The sequence below is a fragment of the Lolium rigidum genome, chromosome 6 (genome assembly GCF_022539505.1).
Source record: "Lolium rigidum isolate FL_2022 chromosome 6, APGP_CSIRO_Lrig_0.1, whole genome shotgun sequence".
Classification (NCBI taxonomy): domain Eukaryota; kingdom Viridiplantae; phylum Streptophyta; class Magnoliopsida; order Poales; family Poaceae; genus Lolium; species Lolium rigidum.
In genome coordinates this window covers 136,394,793-136,418,943 of record NC_061513.1, presented here as the reverse complement: position 1 = coordinate 136,418,943, position 24,151 = coordinate 136,394,793, and the positions used below count along the sequence as shown (strand labels likewise).

General features: G+C 49.8%; 1 protein-coding gene across 1 annotated transcript; it reads right to left on the bottom strand.

Moving 5' to 3' along the window:
- Window positions 1-6,330: 6,330 nt before the first annotated feature.
- LOC124661393 (non-specific lipid-transfer protein 2-like) lies at window positions 6,331-6,618 on the bottom strand. Its single transcript, XM_047199250.1, has one exon. The coding sequence runs from the start codon at window positions 6,616-6,618 to the stop codon at window positions 6,331-6,333; it is 288 nt and encodes a 95-aa protein (XP_047055206.1).
- Between the last annotated feature and the right edge of the window lie 17,533 nt (window positions 6,619-24,151).

Here is a 24,151-nt window from a genome sequence, read left to right as displayed (position 1 = left end):
TACAACTCTACTTTCCTTAATATATCTTGGGCTCCCGAATCTTCTTATTCTTCGGGTATTGGGCCTTCATTAAACCCCGGGTACTATCTTCGGCAGGCCCATTTGGGATGCCTATGTCAGTAATCACACAAGCACATATCATGGTCAATTGCACACTCAAATAAATGAACAAGTGATTCTATATGCATAGCACTATATGATAGGAAAAAGTTTTTGTTGGTTCTCAAATTTGGTATTTGGGGAAACTCTCTCTTTGTCTCTTTATTGAAAAGTTGGGATGTTACAGGTTCGCAGCCAACTGGATGAGGGGCCTGAACATTGAAACGCTGCGAGTACAAGGACTGAAGAGTCATGACTACCACATATGGCTTGAGCGGATAATGCCGGTGATGATTCGAGGCTATGTCCCCGAGAAGACTTGGCGAGTGCTAGCGAGGTTGAGTTTTTCTTCCGCCGTATTTGTGCTAGGGAGTTAGACACTAAAGTGATTGAGAAGCTGGATGAAGAGGCACCCGTGTTGCTTTGCGATCTAGAGAAGATCTTTCCTCCAGGGTTTTTTAATCCGATGCAACACATGATCCTGCACCTCGCGGAGGAGTGCTTAAAGGGGGGCCCGAATTGGGGCCGTTGGCAGTTTGGTCCCGAGAGAGAAACACAAAAGCTTCGTCAAATGACTGGCAATAAATGCAAGATCGAAGCATCCATAGCCAAGGCAGTCCCGAACGTGGAGGTGGCAAACTTCACCACTAAGCACTATGATCCCAACATTCCCACAAAGCACAACCCGGTCCTCCGTTACAATGCCGCCAACAATGAAGAAGTACCCAAGCTTAGCATCTTCGTGGGGCTTGGTGGCAAGTCAAGTGGCTCGAAGCCGTACAGAACGGACCTACATGAGCGGACCTTGATCCACTCGTATGTCTTAAACACCATGGTCGAAGTGAAGCCGTACATCGAGTAAGTGCGAACCATTTAATTATTCGCAAACATTCACTCGTATGTTCGTGGCTAACTCTTCCTCTTTTCATCGGTATAGGAAATTCAAGGCTATACATTGGAAGAATACCCACAGGGAGCCTACCCCGGAAGAATCCAAGCAAATTTTCGATAAGGGCGGCGGTTTCGGTTTCAAGTAGCTGGTTTTGTAATTTGGTACTATTCTATCCAAATTAGCTAGCACTTCCGACATTTATCGGTCATTTCTCGTTCTAAACTTCTTGTGCTAAACTTGTAGGCAAGAACCGACAAAGAGATGAAGTCGAGCTAAGAAAAATTGCTAGGGGCTTTGACCATTCCGTAGAAGCGTTCAACTCCTATGACATGAACGGGTATCGCTTCCGGACTCCATCAATACACAACAAGCCGGCCCAACGCGAAGACAATAAATAGCGGGGTGGTATGTCAAGGTGATGATGGGCTCCATTACTATGGAAGAGTCGAGGGTATATACGAGCTAAATTACGGGTTTCACAAAGGGCTAAATCCCGTCGTCTTCAAATGCCATTGGTTTGAACCACGTCGGGTGAGACGAGATCCTGAAATTGGGTTGGTTGAAGTTCAAAGGAACTCCGTTTATAAGGGAGAGGATGTGTACATCTTGGCTACCCAGGCCTTTCAAGTATTCTATCTCCCGTACGCGTGCAAAACCCGACAAAACGTCTACATGGATGGGATGTTGTGATGACGGTGCCTTCACGCAATAGGCCGCCCCGCCAAACAAGGACGATTACCGCCGCGTAGACCCCTCAGCAAGGAGTGTCGAGTTTTATCAGGAAGAAGGGCTCCCCGGCCATTTCACAATCGGCTTGCCGACTATCGATGACATGGTCGTAGACGATGAACAAGAAGACGCGGGCATGGATGGAGACAATGCAGAAGATGAAGCTGAGGATGTCCGTGCTCCGGAAGACCCGAGTTTGCTCGAGGCGTTCAAAGCAGGGATTGACCTCGATGCGGATGGACCACCTCCAGGTTTCATTGATAATTATTGGTTCGCCGAGCCCGATGACGATGAGGAGACACGCGGTCCAATCACGGATGGCGACACAGGCTACCGATCTATGTAGTAGTAATTGTGAGGCTAGCCTATTTGTAATAACTCGTGTAACCGTGATTGTCTAGCTAGGTTATTTGTAAGAACTCCGTGCTATGTTTGAGAGAACTCTATGCTAGCTATTTGTTGCTTCCACTAATTAATGTTCATCTATTTGCATTATTGTTGCTTTCATTAATGTTCATCTACTTATATTTCTGTTGCTTTCACTAATATTTATCTCTTTACATTATTGCGTACTAATAAACCACTCTCTTCATTTGTGTTTGCAGGTGATTGAAGCATGCCGCCAAAAAAAGAAGGGGTGGCGGTCTTACAAAGAAGCTCAAGGACTTGGTAGGTGTAGGGTCTTCGAGGCGGGGCCGAGCTACTACCCCCCCCTCCTAGCCCCCCTCCCGTCGCTCCCCCAGTGCACGTGCGACCGCGTAGGAAGAATGCGACGCGGGTACTCACTCCTAGTCCTAGCCCCCCTCCCGCAGCCGATGATGATGATGATGAGGTGGAGGACCAGGAGCACCACGGGGGTGGGGAGGACCAGGAGGAGGAGGAGGGGGTTGGGGAGGACCAGGAGGAGGAGGGGGGTGGGGAGGACCAGGAGGAGGAGGGGGTGGGGAGGACCAGGAGGAGGAGGGGGACGAGGAGGACCTCTCGGAGGATGAGGGGTTGGGGAACTTACCGTTTGATCCTGATCCAAACCTAGTTTGGGATGCGCCGCCGGATTACGAGTACGTTCCAGCTTTGGAGAGGCTGAGGCCACGTGATAGGAGGCCATATCGGCGTGGGATAACAACGCTCCCCGCGCTGAAGCACTAGCGCTACAACCATGTTGTTCTAGTGCCCTATGGAAGGAGGTACATGTTAATTTTTGGCATTTCGTTATCGCAATTTTGTCATTATCAAAATTATTATCACATACATATTGATGTTGTCGTTTCATGGTGCAGCTCGTTCACGTATGAAGACCCGTCGCAGAAGCCGCCACGTGGGTACTCGAACATCCTTGGGGGCCTACTTAGAAGGTATTTCCCTGGGATAGTCAATCTCCCTAGTGGTGGCCGCGACGTAGCTTGGAGGTGGTGGCACTACAGCCTCGCGGAAGATTTTCTTGGCCGCGGCACCTTGGCGGACTGCGTTGTTCGCAAATTTTGGGTACGTGACTTTGGACTTCTTACCATTCATACACTCTCCTTGGTTGACAATAATTGCACTAATGCCCCTTGTTTTACCTATGTGCATGGTTGCAGAAATACTTCAAGAAGGCCGAGGGCAAGGAAAATGCGTGCGATGATGTCCTTCACCAGCTTGCAAGGAAGAGGGTGACTGGCATGCACTACGAGGCTAGTATTCAGTGCGTCCGCGACTGGCATGCCGACCGCTTCGTCCACATGATGAAGGAGGATGCTCGCGACACGCTCATGCAGCCGTGACAGTACTTGCAGGTATTTGCATTTGTGTGTTATTGATTTCTTTATCGTCATGTAGTTTATTTTACCATAATGGGTTTATCTTGTGCATGTAGAACCCTCCTCAGTACGTCGGCGAAGACGACAAGTGCTTCCTTGCGATGGTCATGTGGTGGACATGCCCCCAGTACCTCAAGAAGCACGAGGAGGGCAAGAAGAAGCGGGCAGAGATGCGAGGTGGATCGCATATCCAAGGCAGCCTCCCCATCCCTCTTCACCTGCAGAAGGAGGTGAGCAAATTAATGGTTCCTTCATTATTTGAATTCATGTTATATATTTGCTAACTCTGCAAGGGTGTGCCACTTCACTTTATTACATGTTCTCTTTTGCAGGAAGTGAGGACGAGGAGCGAAGCCTAACGTCTTTGCCGTGCTGAAGAAGATGAAGCAAAGGAAGACGCCGCATCCTGAGACGGGGTCCGTGTGGGTTAACCCGCAATCCGAGACCCAGTGCACGTCCTATGTCTCCAAGTTCAAGCAGAAGTACGGCGAGGAGGCCAACCCAGAGGCCGAGGACTTTGACCCTGAGGTTGCGGTGCTTGCGGGAGAAGGCTTGAAGCATGGCCGCCTATGGTTTGGTGACGGGGTTGTCGACCCAGCGACGGTTCCCTCTCTCCGCCAGATCCGCCGTGGTCGTAAGAGCGGCCAGCCTGAGGTAGAGCCCCGGCCACGGGCTTCGGATCTAGCTGTCGAGCGGTTACGGGTATGTTCTTCCTCCGGCCTCTACCTTTCCTTTACATGCACATGCTTTCCATTGAAATGTTAATGACATCGCGGACACATCGTAGGCGGAGATGGCAGAAAAGGAGCAGGCGGCCCAGGAGCACGCACGGAACTTGGAGCGGCAGGTTCTGGAGTATCAGCAGCAGCAGGCACAGATGATGCTGCAGATGCAACAGCAGCAGCAGATGATGCAGCAGCATCACGCACAGATGAGCTGGCTGATGAGCCAGACGGCTCTGTCTTCTCCACCGGGGAGTATTCCTGCTCCTCCACCTTACTCCATGCCGTCGATGCCGCCACCGCCCACTCAGACCCCGGGGACACCTATCACCGTGAACAACATGAACATCATCCGGAGCATGAACCGCGGTGAGTCCTCTTGTGCCCAACCCGCTACTTGTACTTGTTCAAGTGTTCAATATGCAAATGCAAATGCAAATGTTCATTCCATCAACCTTATAGATTATATGTCACAAGGCAATGACAATGAGGCCGGCGGAAGCGGAGGACAAGGTTGATGGCATGGTCTTCGTGCACTTTGTCGGATTGTATGCTTGTAATGGATTGTAATATTGGACATTGCACTATGGACTCTATGTAACTTGTGTGGATGGACTATGGACTCTATGTAATGCATTGTATGCATGAATATGTGTGTTTGATGTATTTGTGGTGTTCCCGTAGTGTTTGGTGATGTTATATTGAAGATTATATGTGTATATGCTTTATTGTCAATTGCTATATTTGAAATGCAGGGAATAAGCAAAAAACAGCAAAAAAATGAAAAAAACAGGGCCCTTTGCCGTGCGTGTGCACACGGCAAAGGACTTTTGGTCACTTTGCCGTGTGCACACGCACGGCAAAGGAGCCACGTGGCGGCAGCCTGTAGACCTGGGAGCTCCTGGGGCGTGCCTGTAGGGGGCTTTGCCGTGCGTGGTAGAGCTAGCCCGCACGGCAAAGGCGCGCACGGCAGCGAAGGGTGGCGCACGGCAACGTCGGTCGCACGGCAAAGAAAAGCAGCGCACGGCAAATTCCTCGGGCACGGCAGCCCCCCTGCCGCACGGCAAAGAAGTGCCGCACGGCAGCGTTTGCAGCGCACGGCAGAGATGGAAGCGCACGGCAAAGAGCTTTGCCGTGCAATCCTTGCACGCGCACGGCAAAGGTGGCTTTGCCGTCGATGGCTTTGCCGTGCAAAATTTGCCGTGAGGGCACGCACGTCAAAGCCGTTGCCGTGCGTATAGGCCTCTTTGCCGTGCAAAGTGGAGCACGGCAAAGGCTGGCTTTCCCGTAGTGCCTGCGCCGTCGCCATCGACGAAAACGCGAGGGGGTCGAGTTTCTCGATTCCACCCCGACCTGACGTGTCTTCGGGTGTTTTCTGGACCCTAACCCGACCAAAACCGGTCCACCGAACGGTCGACAAGTGTTTTAATCTGGTCCGGAAAAAACACCTCAAAACCGGTCCAAACACTTTTAAAAACACTGGCACCGAACGAGACCTAAAGTGAATTGGTGTGAGTATGCCCCTCTCCTGCTTTTGGATTTTCGCAGTGTTGGTTTTCGAGAGAGCACACAATAGAAAAACAGGTGTAGTTTATCATTGCCTTAAAAAAGGGGTGTATTTTATCATTATTTAGTGTTGCAATCATACGCCGTTGCTCACAGCCTGCTTAAGGAACTACTCTACATGATTCGCCCATTCCATCCTCTGCAATGTGACCATTGCATTGCATGTTTACACTTCTAGTGTTCCACTGCAGCTTGACATGAGCACATAACACAAGTAGCATGAGAGATGCAGCTGCTTTAGATCTAGGCACGTGAACTCAGCATCGTTTCTTGGGAACTCTTGAAATCATCAAAGGGAAAGCATGAAGACGAAGAACAGCCTTCAAATGATCAAATCCCACTGCAACTTTGCAAGACAACGAGCAAACGGAAGATACTAACACCGTGAAATGTATCTGATGCCATTGAAACACAAAGCACGAACAACTAGTACTAGTAGCAAGGTCACATTACGCGGCAATCAGAAACCCAGATCAGCATGTGAACTACTGGCATACGGCTTTCACTCAGCGTGCACTCTAAAGTTTTAGCACCGAGGAAGCCGCACGCGGCATGCGGCAGCAACCTTCTTGCTATTCTCGGAGTTGATGTATCTACCTACATACGGGTTCTTGGCGTACTTGCACAGGCACCGCCGCTGCTTCCGGAGCTTGGCGCAGCATGCTGTCGACGGCTGATCGCCCCAGAGGATCACCGGGACGCACGGGCGTAGCGCCAGCGGGTCGCACTCCCCGCGCGCTGCTCTGGACGCCGAGCACACCGTGCCGGACGCGGCGAGGATGACCACGAGCAATAGCACGGCGCAAGGCTTCATGGCTTCTCACGAAGAGCAATGGTAGTGGAAGAGTGATTCTGGGAGCTGCTGAAGAGAGGGTTGGTATTTGTAGTGAATTCTGGGATGTGAAGCCGAGAAGTGGAGCACCCGTGGCCGGCAGCCCTGCTCCGGGAATGTGCCGACAGATGTTAGAATTGCACGGTTGCGTGAACGGTAGAGCACGGTCCTTCGAATGAGTGTTTGGGACTCCACTGCTGCTTCGGAGTTCGAGTAGGGTGATTTAGACTGGACATCCACACTAATTCTCGAAGCGCCTAAACAATCCTTAAACAAAAAGATGTTCGGCGTCTTCTTAAACGTGTGTCTAGGTGGCGCTGGAGTTTGACGGCGGCCGCTAGTTTTCTGCGAGTGCAGGAAATTCTAGGAATAGTTTTGTATTTTTCTATCCTTTAGGGTTCTACTAGTACAAATGCTTGTGCGTTGCCACGGGTACATAGTATCTTTGGTTAGCACAATATATAAAAGTACTGCGGGTGAAGATATCCAAGCTAATGTAGAAGAGCCGCCACCGCCAAGCAGAGCTGGCAACCCAGCAGACCACCGACAAGGTGATCCTTCATGAACTTCTTAATTAACGTATCAAGAAGGCAAACTATAGTCAAGTTCATGTATATATTATGTAGTTATTTAGCAGAAACAATATTCTTCGAGAGATGAATAAACATGGGTTTGGTCATAAGAATCTGTTCGAGTCCGTGATGGAGCGTGCGGTCCGGCTCAAGGCTATGAAGGCTGGCGATGGCAACGCAGCTACTTCCGCCTCCGTCCCTCCGCCTTTCCGCACCGATGAGATCATTGCCATGGCTCGTGCTTGCCAGCTCCCCGACGAGGACGTCCGCGACCTTCAGTCCGCGTCCGCGGTGCCGGAAGCTGCCCCATGAGAGCTACGCCGACCCAAGTGAGGCGGGCAAATTTTGGCCTCTGTGCGCGTGCGTTGCTGCTCCTCCCGCGCGCGATGCCCGCCTCCATCCTATGCGTCCTCATGCCTGCTCCATCCCCCGTAGTGTGCGTGCCCCAGCTGTTGTATAGTCTAGATACGCACGTTTTGCTGTTTGTTCTTCATCCGAGAGTGGAGCCTGTTCCACTGTCGCTGCTTCTCCATGTACATATAGTTCCAGAAATGGGGCCTGTCCCATGTTCGGACCATGCCTGTTTGCTCTACTCAGGCCTAGTACCAGTTGTTCTTCGGTATGTTGGTTTCTTTTCGCTGGTGCTCCTCTCAGATACATGGATGTAAATCGTTTTAGGCAACTCCTGCTCTCCTCTTGGAACATTCGCGGACTCAACGACCCTGACAAATGCCTGGACGTGAAAATGAACCTGTCGGCTCAGCCCCCTGCATGTGATCTGCCTCCAGGAAACAAAGCTACAGTCGATCCCTACACAAAAAGCAGCATCGTTCCTGCCGCCTGGGTTCTCGTCGCTCTCCCTCTTACCGTCCATCGGTGCATCGGGGGGCATCGCCACGGCGTGGGACTCGCGGTTCGTCACCCACCTCTCCGACCGCGCCCTCCAATTCTCGCTCTCTTCGACTTTCGAACTTGTCGAGGACGGTGTCCGCTTCACCGTCACCAACATCTACGCCCCCTGCGACCGAGCTCGCCGCGAGGACTTCCTCTCGGAAATGCGATCGCTCTCCGATCTCGACTCGGATGCCTGGCTCTTGGTAGGAGACTTCAACATAGCCCGGTATGCTTCCGACAGGAACAACGACAACTTTGATGCGGCCGCCGCGGAAAGCCTGAATGACCTTGTCGATGAGCTAGCCCTTCAAGAGCTGCCGCTGCTAGACCGGAGGTTCACCTGGACCAACTCTAGGGCCGACCCCACTCTGGTGAGGCTGGACCGTGCGTTCATCAACCTTGCCTGGGGTGCCCGCCTATTCAACTCGACTCTCCACTCGCTGGTTCGGAACACCTCAGATCATGTGCCACTTCTGCTGACTGCCTCTTCCCGCGCCCCGAAATCTCAGATTTTCAGATATGAGAAGACATGGGCTTTCTCCCCCGAGTACCGGGCCCTTGTGGCCTCCGTCTGGGCCCGACCGCAGAACCGGTCGCTTCCATGTGCTTCGCGAAGACTGTGCAACACTCTAAAATGGGCCCGCGCTGAGTCTAAAAAATGGGCCAAAAACCGGCGTCGCCCTGCCGAGGTGGTCTCTAACTGCAGAAAGGTGATTGAGCTGCTTGACCTTACCGAAGAACTCCGAAGCCAGCTGCCCCCTAAAAAACTGCTGAGGGATCGCGTCCGTCTGCGCCTCTCCTTGGAATACAAGGCTCTGGATACCTACTGGAAGCAGCGGTTCAAGTTTCGCCTATGTCGTTTTGGTGAAGAGAATACCAAATTCTTCCATGCCTGCGCGTCGGCGCGCCTCAGGAAAAATCAGATCAAAGTCCTTCATGATGGCGACAGGGTCGTGTACAACCATGCGGAAAAAGCTGAACTATTGCATAACTTCTATGTTGGCCTTCTTGGCGCCTCCACCCCCCCGTCGTGGGGCTTCAACCTACGCGCCGCCATGCCGCGAGTTGCAGGATTGCAGGAGCTGGAAAGACCTTTTACCTTACAGGAGGCAAAAGACGCTGTTTGGGCTATGCGCGTGGATAGCAGCCCAGGCCCAGATGGCTTTGGCCCCGCGTTCTTCCGCGCCTTCTGGGATGTTGTTAGTCCGGACCTCATGGCCTTCCTTCAGGATTTCTACGACGGGGTGGCGCCCCTCGACGGGCTCAACCGAGCGTTTATTTCTCTCATTCCGAAAAAAGACGATGTGCTAACTGCAGATGGCTTCCGCCCTATCTCGCTCCAGAACTGTGTTAGGGAAGATTATCACACGGATCCTTACGACGCGGCTTCAACACTACATCGAGCGCCTCATCTCCTTTGAACAGTCTGGATTTGTTAAGGGACGGAACATCGTCGACAACTTCCTCTACGCCGCCGATGTGGTCCAAAGCTGTCATGCCCGAGGATCTCCTGCTGTGGTACTCAAGCTTGACTTTAAAAAAGCATTTGACTCCGTCAACTGGGAGGCGCTGGATGCTATTCTGGATACACGTGGCCTCGGCCCCCTGTTTCGATCCTGGATCTCTGCAATTCTTAGCACTGGGCGGACCGCCATGCTGCTGAATGGTGTTCCCGGGCGATGGATTTCTTGCAAAAATGGGCTACGCCAGGGGGACCCCCTATCGCCATACCTGTACCTAGCCGTCGCCGACCTCCTCCCCTGCCTCATCTCCATGGAGGCGGGCGGCGACCGCCTGTTGCACCCTCTTGTTGACGACCTTCCATGTCCTGTGATTCAATATGCTGACGATACTCTGCTGATCTTGAGAGCTGAACACTCCCAAGTCCGTCGCCTCCGCGAGCTCCTCGACCTCTTCTCACAAGCCACGGGTCTGCACATCAACTTCCACAAGAGCACCTTCGTACCCGTTGGTGGTGTCACTGCTGAGCTGGCCTCGGATCTTGCAAACATCCTCGGCTGTCCCGTCTCATCCTTCCCGCAGACATACCTTGGGTTGCCGCTCTCGGACCACAAATTGCCTGCGGCTGCGCTGGAATTCCTCTCCGTCAAGATCTCCAAGCGCATCCCCGGATGGCGGACGTCCTTGCTCCCAATTGGCGGGCGCCTTACCCTCACTACGGCAGTCCTGTCAGCCCTCCCGTCATTCGCCATGTCTGTTCTGCCGATCCCGAAAGGGACACTCTCAAAAATGGACAGACCTCGACGGGCGATGCTCTGGAAGGCAAAAGATAAATGCTCCGGTGGTGACTGCCAAGTTGCATGGGACTATGTTTGCCGTCTGCGGTCCGAAGGGGGACTGGGTGTTATCGATCTTGGTCTCCAGAACAAATGTCTCCTGCTGAAAGCGCTGCATGGTTTGTTCACCGGACGAGACTCCCCGTGGACCAGGTGGGTGAAGCGCAGTTACCTCGGTGCCCGCCCGCGGGTGGCCACCCCCGCTTGGAAGTGCTTCCAGTCGCTCATTCCGCTATACCGCTCCATTACGAGAGTTGAACCCCACGATGGGCGCACCACCTCGCTCTGGCACGATGCTTGGACTCCGCTGGGCCCCCTGTCGGCAGCCCTCCCCGCGGCCTTCTCCCACTGCCTCCGCCCCCTCGCCACTGTTGCTGATGCCCTCGAGAATGGTGCAGTTGAGGTTCCACTTGTTCACCGAGTTTCTGCAGCAGCCGCTGGCGAGATGGAGTTCATCCATGCTTGCCTCTCCCGGATCTCCCTCACTTCGTCGCCGGACATTCGCTCCGTATCGCTCGGCCCATTGACCGACTTCTCCACTGGAAGCATCTACCGGTCCCTCCACTCCTCAGGTTGTATCGTCCCAGGGCAAGACGTCAACTGGGCCTGCTTTGCGCCTCTAAAGGTGCGGGTGTTCTTTTGGATACTGCGCCTCCACAAGACCAGGACACGGGCGCTGCTGCACCGTATCGGATGTGTGGCCTCCTCGGACTGCCCCTTCTGCCCGAATCAACTGGAAGACACCTCGCATTTGTTTGTCGGCTGCCCCCGCCTTCGCCCCCTTTGGAATGTCGTCTCCCCCCCAGGTCGCCCCCATGTGGGCGCCGACGTTCTGGCCCTCCTCGATGCTCTCTCCGAAGACTTACCTCCGATGCACCCGGAAGCGCGCAACACGGCCATCTTAGCTCTCTTGTGGACTGTTTGGAAATCCCGCAACAGAATGTTGTTTGATGCAGATTTTATGTCTACTCCGCGCATTCTAGCCATGTTGGTTGACCATCTCCGCCTGTGGGTCATCCGCGCCCCCCTAGGATCGACACGAGCGCCCTGCTGTCTTGGTGCCAGGCTATCTCTTAGACTCTGTCTTTCACCTTGCCCTGTATTCCCCCTGTATCCAGCTCCCCCCATCTCTCACTCTCACTCTGTTTGGGCGCGGTATGCCACCCCAGACCTATTTTGTAGGCTCTATGCCCCCCATGTAACCCACTCCCGCATTAATGAAAAATGAGTTCAGGTGGGCGATCGCCCCCCGTTGTTTCCTCAAAAAAAAAATAGAACGTACTTTTATTTGGAAGAGAGCAATTATAAGGTTAACTACCAAAATACTACTTTGTTGTCAATATTTTTCGATATTTTGAAATATGTTTTTTTATAGAGGGAGCATATGCACCTAGGAGCCGAATTTAGTTTTCGCACATCAGATACAAACCTCAGCGAGAAAAGAGTGTTTCATACTTCTCAAGTGAGCAAGTTTTATCATATAAGTTGTAGAGTTTAAAAGGTTGTAGAGTTTAAAAGGTATTGGAAATGACTCATATTAATCCACCGTGTAGACATTATTTGGCATGCTAATTTAGGAAGGCTCTTGGACCTATTTGACATGTCATACAACACATTTGTAAACCTGTTCCATGGTGAAAAACAGAGCAAGTGAACATTGTAAGATAAACTTCTATATATACTAATAACTATTTTAAAATATTTCAGAAGTTTTCTGATTACCTCAGCTCTGGACTGCCAATGAGGTAAGCTTTTCTGAATAGTATGGAGATTAAACAGAGCTTTGCACAAGATATCTTCTAAGATGAGCAACTACTATACTAATCAAAGTGTTTCTCACCTTGCATAGTGAAATCGGGGACGCATATGGGTAGAGGGAGAGCAGAGTGTTGGCTCACGGGGCCAAATACCGAGCCGTCGCGGCAGCTCCGGATGGCACAACGGAACCACCACCTCCATCATCAACTCTCCAAGCACCGCATCCATCCCCCATCCCGCCAAGATCAGCAAATCGGCCCCTTCTAGCCGCGGGTGCATCCCGCCAAGGTCAGCAAACATCGGCCCCTTCTAGTCGCCAGTCGCCGCGGGTAAGGGTGGTGTAGCGCGTGCGGAGCATGTCGTCCTTGGTGACGGTTGAAGACGAAGGGCAGAGAGGGCGAGGCGAGCGTGCACCATTGCCGTCATCGTGCTCTGACCGGGGACGGAGCGTGGACCATCATCCGGAGTGAGCGCCGGCCACATAATATTTGATACACATGAAAGTTTACGTATATAAAAAGGGAGATCCACATAATAATTTAAAAATAACAACATTCTTCTTTGCTTAAAATGTTACTCAAAAAACACAATGCACATATCCACTAATGTACATTAAGCTGAGAATACTCAAAGCAAAAAAAAAGTCATGTCTACCATAGTATAATTTGTCAAATTATATTTTAAAACAAAACCTACTTAAGAATATTTCGACCAAAAAGAGGTGTGCAACCTCATCTAACCGCAATTGAAGAAAATCCCTCGATATTGTCATCACATACATATAAATCTAAATATACTGGTGATGGTATGGCTAGAAGACTTGAGATACAGCACCACCAAAAAAAGCTAGATCAACATTTTCAACCAATAAATCCAATTCTAACGCAGTGACAACTTCCTCGATTACCTTTTTACCTGTACGTACATCTTCTTGAACAAGTTCTCTGCCCTAATTCATCAGCTTCCCCAATCGTCATGTGAATCTATGAGGGCTTCTTCATGTGCATCCTCGACACCTATTTCAGTAGAAACAGTGGGTCCAACATCCTCCCAGAAGACCCACAAGTTTCTCAACCAAAATTAGATTATCAGCCCCAGAAGTCTTCGAAAACAATTGTCACCTCTCTAATTTCTTTCAAATCAGAACTATTCGTCCTCTCATCAGTATCCATCTGCATCCCCTAGTGTTCGCCTACTTTGTTATTACCCTCGTCAGTTGTCATCTTGAGAAGAAATCTGTCATTCAGTGCATTCCTTCGAAAGTCAATCTGGCAGTTCCTTGCCATCCACCTCCCTGGCCGAGCTCCTACAGGATCAGTGCCAACACCTGAACTGGTAGTCTGAACTTTTGAATCTTCGTCATCTCCTGATCTTGGTCTTCCATGCTCTGAATTCCCCTGATCACTAATAATATTGCTATTATGCAAACTGCCACCATCAGCGACTTCAAGTACAGGCACAACATCAGCATTCTCTATAGTGCTACCATGACCCTGGCCATTGCATTTCTCCTCCTCCAACCTTGCTGCTTCTTGCATTGGCAAATAAGTCTAACATAGACCAATATAAACACTTCATGGGTACTTCCATAAATAGACCAAGTGGTCAACTGTCATGAAATAATTTGGGTCATGTATTCGTGATTATTTCAATAACCAGACCGAGCTCTAACTGTCATTAAATAATTAGGGTAATGTACAAAGGAAATTAGTTCTTGTATTTCAGAAATAACCAACTAATTAACGGCCAAATATGATTATGTCACTCAAACCAGTATGTTCTACTACAGTGATTATCCCAAGGGCAGGCTCTTTGTAAAACAATATAACTGAATTAACCAACATTGAGGGGCACTACAAGGGCAAGCAAAGCCTCCAAAAGTAAACCTTGTGAATTACCATTAATTTCAGAGATTTAAGGCTATATCTTCTAGAGCTTTACAAGAAGAAGAAATAAAGCACATGATAGGTAAAATATCGGTAAAAGTTTGTAAGTTCTACTAAAAATAACCAAGTACCTACTCTTCGACCTACAATTTTAAAAATAATGGATTCCTCACATAGTCAAGGGGAAGTTCAACCATCTCTGGTGCATTGCTCTTTAGTGTACATCATAGGAATAGCCCATTTATTCACGAGAAGCACATGCAGATACATTATCTTCCATGGCTTTGGCCTCACGAACTAACCGCAAGTAAACCCAATTTGTTGGTTCCATATAACTGTTTTGAGTAGTGGATACATCTTCCATTGCTTTATTTAACCTGGAATCTGAATCAAACGCCTTGTCTACGGAAACGAAAAATGTGCGCAACATGCAATATCTTTTGATGAAAAAAAACAACTGGATATGAGGTAAATGGATAAAAATGGCGAACCTGGTTGCCCGCGATTTTTAGTTGCATCATTTTGTGTCTGCAACTGCGCAAGAGCTCTTGTCCCCCTCTTCTTACATTGCCAAAGGAGCAACTGCCTTGGTTTCTTGGTGGAGTGGCCAACACAACACAGAAAATAAGATGTTGTCTTCCTTTTAAGAGTCAACAACATGTTTGTTTTCCCAAACTCTCCACTCACATATGTGTGTGTGTGCAGCCTGTTGGATGCAACAATGAGTGCAAATGGACAGTTAGCATCATGAATTTCCTTATGTGACAGTAGAATAAATTCCCTTCGCTATACAGTACCTACATTAGAACAAATCAAGTTCGAGATGCTGTCATGTTCGCATTGCCACTGCTTGAACTTGCTTGCCTCCTCCGTCTTTCCCTCTGGGAGCTGAGTACTTATGTCGTCCCCTGCTATTCTTTTGACTTTAGAAAACAACGACATTTGGTAACAAAATTGTTATTTCTGTTATAAGGTAATCTGACAAACGATTGTCAAATTTTGTCAGTCCTGTTAAATTTTGCACTATTGTAACATACACACCTAGTCATGCTCAGCGGCACCCCAAAAATTATACTGTACATATCTGAATAAAGTTTCTTAACCACATGAAAGACTTTATATCGTATTGCAAAACATGAAATATAATATTAAATACGAAGTGATGGTGGTAGCACGAAACTACTGCTAAGCTAATCATGTGCTCCATCTGATATGGTGCGCTTCTCAAGGAGGATCTCCCTTCCAACCGCGAAAACTCAAACGAGCGGACGTTATTGCGCCCGGACCGAATCCTGTACGTCCGTTTCCGGTGGAGATTCGTGCGCTGCCATTTTGCAAAAAGGAACCCGCACTTTTTCCAAATCACGAAATGGTCCGATGGATGCTCTGTATAAATTCCTCCCAGTCCGGATCAAACCCTAAATCGGTCCCCAGATCGAGCCGCCATCCCCGCCTCCCCTCGCCGTCGTTCCTCTCCGCCTCCCCTCGCCGCCGTTCCTCTCCGCCTCCCCTTGTCGACGGGGACGGCCATCCCGGGGCCGCTTCCTCCTCGCCGCCACCTCGCGCCGGCCCTGCATCGGCCCCTCGGCCTCCCCATCGACGGGCGCATGCCGCCGTCGTCGGACTGGGCCGCCTCCCGCCGGCTATCGCCGCCGTCGTCGGACTGGGCCGCCTCCAGCCGGCTATCGCCGCCAGCCAGACGGCCGAGGCGGAGGTCGCCGCCAGCCAGCACGGCCGAGCCGGCGGTTGGACATGAACCGGCGTTTTTTTTCTTTTGTTTCTTTGTAAAGATCTTTGTTTGGATCTTGTAGAACTGAATGGATCCAGTGCTTGTTTCTGAAGATCTTTTAGATTTTAGATTTAGATACTTTCTTGTAGAATAATGGATCCAGTGCTTGTTCTTAAAGGATATTTTAGATTTTGATTTAGATACTTTCTTGTCTATGTTTGATCTATAAAGATCTATGCAGAATTCTACAGAGATCTGATAAATGATACTTACAATAGCAACAGTGGATACACACTACATTTTTGTGAAAAACGCACAACAATGGATCCATATAAAAGTTGTGAAGAACTTTATACAAAATAATGGATCCACACACCAGATGTGAAGAATTTCAGAACAGCTGCAAGGATCTTCTGAGAGAAATTTGATAAAACATAGGACTTTTTTGCAAAAATAAAGCACTAATCTTGATGTTGTGGACGGTGGCCGATTGGGTCCTGGCGCCATAAGACTAGTCATAGTGGGAAGTAACATAGAGCAGTAACATGCACATGTTACTACTCTATGTTACTACCTTCATAGTGGTTAGTAACATCAAAGTAGTTTCATATATATCTTCATTAATTAGCTTATAGACTCATTGTATCTTGAGAAGTGTGATGTTACAGTAACTAGCTATGTTACTCCATCCTCCTCTCTCCTCATTAAATCACTGCCACATAAGCAAATTTGATGAGTTGGACACTTAGTTACTAGTGAAGTTACTCCCACTATAAGTAGTCTAAGGTCCGGTAGAAATCCACGTTCTTCCAACCGGCCACTGGGGGTCACCGACGAATGATCCAAATCAATGATAAGCATCCCGTACCTTTAGAGCACAGACACCATCAGATCAAAAGCCGTAAACAGATACCAGACTACCAGTAGGCAGCAAGAAGAGAGGCAAGTAGGAAACTAACTCGTCATAGGGGAGGGCATGTGTTGACGAACGCATCATAATGGTCGCTCGCGACCCTGGCTCCGGTCTCATCGTAGAGTTTGAGGCGCATGGGGCGGCGGCCATGGAAACCATGGAGGAGGAATCGGCGGGAGAAGACGTCGCGGCTTCCAGGGATCCCGTGGAGGAAGGTGAGGGTCTCGACTCTCGACTCTCGAGCAGACTATAGATATCGCCGCCCATCGGCTCCTCCAGCTCCGCGGCGTGCGTCTCCACGCCCTTCCCGACTCCGTTCAGGAACTCCAGCCCGGGCGTTGGGGCATGAGGCATCGCCGTCTCTATCACGAGGGCGCGGGATTCGGGAGGTTGCGGCGGGGGACGAACCTAGGTCTGCGATGAGAGAGGGAGGAACGTGGAAGGACGGTGCAGCGGAGAGCATGCATGATTTGTTGGACTTGGCCCATTTGCAGGCGAGCGATGGACGATGGAGTACGATGAAACCATTTGACGTACCGAGAGGTGGGGAGAATAGGGAATAGGTTTAGTCTTTTTAAGTAGTAGAGATTTGTAGAATTTCTAGGAAACCGGGTTTCTCCTGTTTCCACGTTCGATGGTTCTTGTAACTTGATTTTCTAGGAAATACGTAGATGTTTAAAAAAAAAGATGTTTGCAACAAAGGACATAATTACGTGGGAGCCATGTGTCGGGCCGGGCTGAGAAAAGCCCAACGCTGAAAAATCAGGCCCAAGCCCGGCCCAGCCAAATACCCACCAAGCATGTCAGGCCGCGGGCCGGGCCGTAGTGTAAAACATTGACTTTGGGCTACCTAGGCCTGGCTGTCGGAACAATATTCCTAGGCCAAGGCCCGGGTTTTTGGGGCCGGGCTGCCCATGGCCAGATATATGTGGAAGCTACGCAGTTCGGGAGTGTACACCTCCAAATCTATCTGTCAGGCGTTCTTCACAGGGCGGCAAGAGAGCTGGTAGCTACAGAGTTTTGGTATGCAGGCGCGCCGTTGATGCACAAGCTGCATGTGAACTGCAGATAGATTGAAAAGGGAAGGATTTCAACATCCGTCTAAATGTATTTTGTGTTGTCAAGAAGCGGAAACTGCGAACCACATTACGCTTCAATGCTCCTATGCTTGTCAAGTTTGGTACAACATCCTTCTCCGGTACAGGCTGCATCGCCTCACGCCTCATGCCGCCAGCGTGGAAATGGCGCAGTGGTGGAGGGTTTAGTCGGATGCAGTTCCACGAAGACATACGAAGGAGATCAACGTGCTAGTCACCCTGGTGTCGAGGTGTCTTTGGCTCGAGAGGAATAGTAGTATTTGACAAATTAATTCGCTACTATGCCTGTGGAGGTATGCCGTAGGATCAAAGTAGAGTTTGAACAGTTGAAGAGGGCAAATTTATGTGATTTTGTTAGAAGATATCGAGTAGTGTATGTGGTGTAGTGGAGTGGAGTTGTATGAAACTCGATCGGCTGTGATTTGGGTTTTCACTTTCTGGTCTTGTAGAAAACAAATATCTTTCTGCATGAATATAGAAGACACGTAAGTCCCATGTGTGTTCTTAAAAATATCCTTAATCCATCTCCTCGCGTATCTTATCTTTCTGGTCGGTCTAGAGTCACGCCTAAGAGAACTCCGGCATCCCAGCGGTCTGGCGCGACTCATCTGCCAACCTTCTTCACGTGAGGGGACTAGCTCGGGGAGGGGGGAGGGGGAGAGGACATAGCCTGCAGGCCACAACAGCAGATGTCCCACATTGTATAAATGTTATCAGAAAGAGTTGCAAAGTGTTAAAAGTAGATGAACCTTATAATTTTTTTTGAGAATACATCCTAAAAAGTGTAATAGTCATTGTCACGCCCCGAAACCGGGTCTAGTCGTGACAACGCCCATATTTATAACCTTGCGATTATAAATATGTAAGGCTCAAAAAACACATATTTATAAAGCTGAAAGAACACTTTATTCGCTATCTTTTCTATTACAAGAATCATGATACAATATTTATTTCCCCTTCCCGTAGTACTACGCCTACGCCTTTGCCATCATCTCCTCGTGCTCACTTCTGTAAAAAAGAATAATATGGGAGGGTGAGTATATAATTATACTCAGCAAGTAGATAGCACGGAAGAATAGATGACCAATGAATTATCAGGAATCAAAGGAGAATAACAAAGTGTCTGTCGGAACCAGATATCATGGATCGATACAACCAAGGAATAGAACTTAACAGAAATAGACAAGGAAAATATTAGCATCACACATGACAGCAAGCTTCCCAACCCGGGAGTCACAGGGGTGAAATTCCACACTTTTACGCTTTGCAGAGGGGTACTCCGACATCGATAGTCTTGACTAGCTCCACCGACGCTAGCCAAGCAGTGCCCTTTGACCCGCTAAGACCCGAACACTCTGACCTACTGATGTCGGTCGCTCCTACGGATCCATCACCGACACGTTCCCGAACAGAGGCCGTCCCCAGCGGAGAACACAGACAGTCTCATACCTGAACTGTGACCGGTACAATACATTTGCCGTCGTGATACCAATACACAAGACTAGGATATTCGCAGGCAAGTGATACAAATCACTATCTTGAGGTCAATAACCCCAAGGCTCCACATGAGCTCCCGCAAATAATGCGACTGAAAGCCGGAGATGACTACCCGTCTCTCTCCACAACACGATGATTAAACATGACCAAGAATCAAGACGCAATGGTACAATCAAGAGGTAATTAACTGATCAAAGGAACAATGCTAAGCTATCATATAGCAGTGCAACTGTATGATCAAAGAATACCAAGGATCATACTGTAACAGGTTATACACGGATCAAGGTACATATGCATAGAGTGGAATATGGAAGAGTACTACTTGCCTCGGTACTACTAGCTGGTCATCTCAGAAATTGTGTTGGCTACTCTAGGTACTACTGTACTAGCTAGCTAAGATCTGCTCTGCGTACGACACCAGATGCTAGCCGAAAGAATACCACATGCGACAACGGCGTGCTAAAATCTCTCATGCAACGGCAGGCTCTGCCTTTCCTCTCACACTATGTACGCACTCTGCCACTCTCTCTACTGATTAACATCTAAACTGATACTTTAGCTGGAGAAGCAAGAGCTGCTAACTATTTATAGGAGTCGTGAGCGGCGCTGAGCAAAATATCCGAGCTGCCGCTTGAACTGGATTAAACAAGTCGTTGGCCGACGTCCTGGAGGTGAGCAAAATCTTCTAGTCCTTCATGCTGGCCGATATGCAGGGAGTCCACGGCTAGTCTATCTTGCCAACGCATCTCTACAACCTCTAGTACAACACCACGTCACCTCTTCTTTGTAAAATATCTCAAGTTAACTAGCCATGCATGCACCTAGATATATACATGCACGTACAAAAGATAGCTAGCTTAGCTACTCCACACATCTAGTTAACCTGATCGATGCATCAATACTAGTAGTTACATGCACAGGCAAATTAGGTTCTAATTTAATTACTACAAAAAAATAGAGAGATATTAACAACTAGAAGCTGAAAATAATTTCAGTCAAACTAATTAAAAACCTGAAATTTTGGGTTATCACAGTCATATAGAAGGGATGCCGAAAGGCATACACAATGTCAGCACCGTGATCCGGCTAGCAACCGTGCCCCCCCCCCCCGCGTTACAAACTGATATGAGTTAATCCTAGTTGACCTTCTATTTGACAGAAGTTGAGTTTCGGCCAAGGGACACACTGAAGCAGAAGTGGTTGGTTAGTCGGTGCCTTGTTACGGGAAGGACCGTCTTCATCTTTCCTTTCTTTTATCTTTGTTGTACAATGCTTGACCAATAACTTGTTCATCACGCTAATTTGCTTTTTTCGAATAAATTTGCTCCCGTGCACCCAACTTCATTTTATTGAAGCTGATACTTCGAATTCAATATCTGGAAGAAAATAAGAAAACTACACTGAGCCACCCGCACGTGCATAACAACATAAAAGTAAACAACTCCAACAGTCTACATCTAGAAAACAGACTCCCTATCAAACTACCAGCAAAAATTTAACAAAAATAACTACAGTAACATCACTAAGAGTCGTGTTCCCTAAACCGCGTCCGGTAATAGCGCGGGTGTCGTCGTGGCGAACGAGCAGATGCCATAGGATGGCTTAGATTGGGGCCGAATGGACGCTAGAGGATTCGGGGGAGGGTTTGCGACTAGATGGGACGAACTTCCGGATGCTTTCCTCAAGAACACAACCAAAGGCCGGTATGCAAGAAGAGAGACAAGAGGAAGAACTCTTCACTAGATCGCTTGCTTCATTGATCTCAACATGATTACAAGTGCTTGGATACAAGTTCTATCGTCTAATCTCCTCTGTGGACACGCGCCTGTATGAGGCAATACCCCCTCTCCTTATATAAGGGAGAGGGTGGCTTACAGAACAAGAAACCCTAATGGCATCTTTGACTGGACAAACTACTTTACAAAGCTACTTTAATCACAGATGACGCCGGAGTCTTCTTTAATCAGGGACGCTGACGTCCTCCGGCTTCTTTCAGCGTCATCTCTCTCTTTGGCGCCAGGGCTCTGATTAAAGCCGCTTTGCTTAGCTCATCCTTGTCTTCTTGCTCTGAAGAGAATCTTTGACCAGTCCTGCCGACAGGCCCTTCTCTCCGGTATCTTCTTTACCGGGTTCCGGCATACCCCCTTGGGGATACCGGCTTAGCTTCACTTAGCCCAACACCTACCTTTGTTTCCGGTAAGAATATTAAACCGGTATCTCGATGGCTCAAACCATCCGGTTTGGCATGCCTTTGGCATACCGGGGGTTATCCCCCCAACATTAGTCCCCGAAGCTGGTATAGTCTGGCGGATTCTATCCTACAGACCATACCAGGTTTCCATGTTTTTAGGATACCGGTTTAATCTCTCCGGCTTTGAGCTTGGATCCGGCATCTTTGCCCTTATTTGTCTTTTCTCTCTTTGCAAGGCATCTCCCGGCATCTCTTTTCTCCGGTATCATTCGCATTTACTCTTTCCTCGGCGAAGTCGAGAATATTTCGGGCCCCGCGCCTGTCAGTGACATGCGCACTGTTAACTGTCGCGCCAGTGTCAGTTGTCACTTCGCTTCGACTCCCGCGCGCTCATTAAATGCACCACTGCGGATCCCACTAGCCGTTTTGGATCCTGTGTGTGCCTTCGTGTGGCTTCTCATTTTCTCGCGTGTACTCCCTCGCCACGTGGCGGCCCATGGTGCGAACCGTCGCGGGCCGCGAGGCGAACCGCCGCGGCCCGGCGGTTTTCGGCCCACTTCCTCTCTTCTTTATAAGGACAACCGCCCTTTCTTCTTCCTCTTCTCGCATTCCCCAACCTTCGCGCACAGTGCTCCTCGCCTCTGCGCCTTCGCCGCTCTTCGTCCGCCGTTGTTTGCTCGAGCTCCGTCGCCCGGCGAACTCACACCGCGTTTCTGCCGGACCTCGTCGTGCGAAAATCTCCCGCAGCACCTTCGTCGCGCCCGCTGCATTCTTGCTTCTTCGCGTCCTTCTTCGCCTCGCCGTCGACGGTGCTCGTCGGCGACTGTAGGTCCGCTCCTTCACCTGCGAACGTCTTCCCCAGCGACTGCGCCACTCGAGGTTAGCGCCAATCTTACTTTGCTCGCCATCTGCTTGCTTTCTAGATCCTGGGTCGATGGTGTTCTTATTTCCTCTTTTTCTTTGATTTTCTTCTTACTCGTAGATCCTCGCGCGGGGTTCAAGTGTGGGATTTCTGTTTTTTCGCCTCCCAAACCAATGTCTGGCGAGGAATCTTCCTCTGCTTCTTCTTTTTCCCTCTCCGTTAACCGTCGTAGACCATCTCCCGGCGAATCTACAGCTTCAGATCCGATGGATACCGATTCCGGCAACCAGCAGGGATCCGGTAGCCGTCAAGAGTCCGGTGGCCATCTAGAATCCGGTAGCTTTAGCCAAGCATCCGGTAGCCACTTAGAAACGAGTAGCTCTAGCGAATCATCCGGTGGAGAGCCCTCCCCCATCACTCGTGGAGCCTGGATGGGCTCCAATGTTACTGAATATGAGATCGATTGGCTATACCGGTCCCGCAGGATTCCGGAAGGAGTAACCTGCCGGCTTCCCGGTGACGAAATTGTACCGGAGCCCCAGCCCGGTGAACATGTTGTTTTTCTTGCTCATTTTGAGCGTGGCTTCGGCCTTCCTACCTCTCCTTTTTTCCGGGAGTTCTTAAATTTCTATGAACTCCAACCTCACCACCTTCCTGGCAATGCCATTTTTTACCTTTCCTGCTATGCCACCTTCATGGAGGCCTACATCGGCATTCGTCCCACTCGTGAGACGTTTGCCCGCTTCTTCTCTCTGAAGATTAATTCAGTTCAGGGCAAGGAAATTCCCAAGCCCAAGCCGCCTGTGGAGTGCGGGTCCTGCATCGTTGGCTCCCGCCAGGGGAGTCCTTTCTTTAAGTTCTCCGGCCTCGAGTCTTGCCGCGCTTGGCAAGGAACTTTCTTCTACGTGAAGAACAACGGCCGCGCAAATCTTATTGATCTTCCGCCGTTCCAAGTGGGGCCTCCCAGTAGAGCCAACTGGAGTTATAACCCGAAGACGGATCATGCCGAAACCAACCGGGTGGTTCGCTTCATGGGCTCTTTGAAGAAGGAGACCAACATCTGCTCGGATGATATCATCCGCACTTTTATTTCGCGCCGGGTGCTTCCTCTCAAGCGCCGGGTGCATAGGATGAGCGAGATGTACGGTCCTGGCGATCCCACCAAGATCACAGGCCGTCCCCTTAGCAAGAAGGATGTTGTTCGCAAGGCTAAGCAGATTTGCCAAACTGCTATGCCGTTTGAATGGGAATGGGGCCTCCTTCCCCTCAGCACTACTAACCCTCCGACCCAAGAAGTAAGAGATTACGCAATTGGGGTTGGTTTTGCCGGTAACTTTTTGCTCTTGTTAATCCTCTTTTTTCGTGTTTCAGGCCAAGGACCGCTTCCCCCTCATCCAAGCAGAGCGGCGTGGGATTTGCGTGAAGCGCGCCCTTGACTCCTTCGACCCAGATCCCTACATTTTTTGGAAAGATCTGAAGATGGGCAAGACCCCGGCAGCGCGCCTTGGCCGGTCTCCACCGAAGCCAACCGGGTCCTCCGATGACCTGTCCATCCTTGAGGTATTTTCTTTTCCGGTTTCTTATACTTTTCCGTTATTGCTTTCTTGCGAACTTTTCTTAGCTATGTTTAACTTATAGATCCACGAGCACGCGCCGCCCCTGCGCGTCGAGGCCGGCCATGAGTTTGTGGACAAACTCATGGCCCAGGGCCAAAAGAACAAGCTGCCGGCATCTGATGCCGGTTCCAGCCAGGCCCCTCCCTCCAAGCGCTTCCGGACTGAGCCCTTGGGGGAGAAGGAAGTGGGCGTGCGCCGCTACG

What these genes read in the sequence shown, in the direction of transcription:
- LOC124661393 (XM_047199250.1), bottom strand. Translation starts at nt 6,618, where the DNA reads ATGAAGCCTTGCGCCGTGCTATTGCTCGTGGTCATCCTCGCCGCGTCC.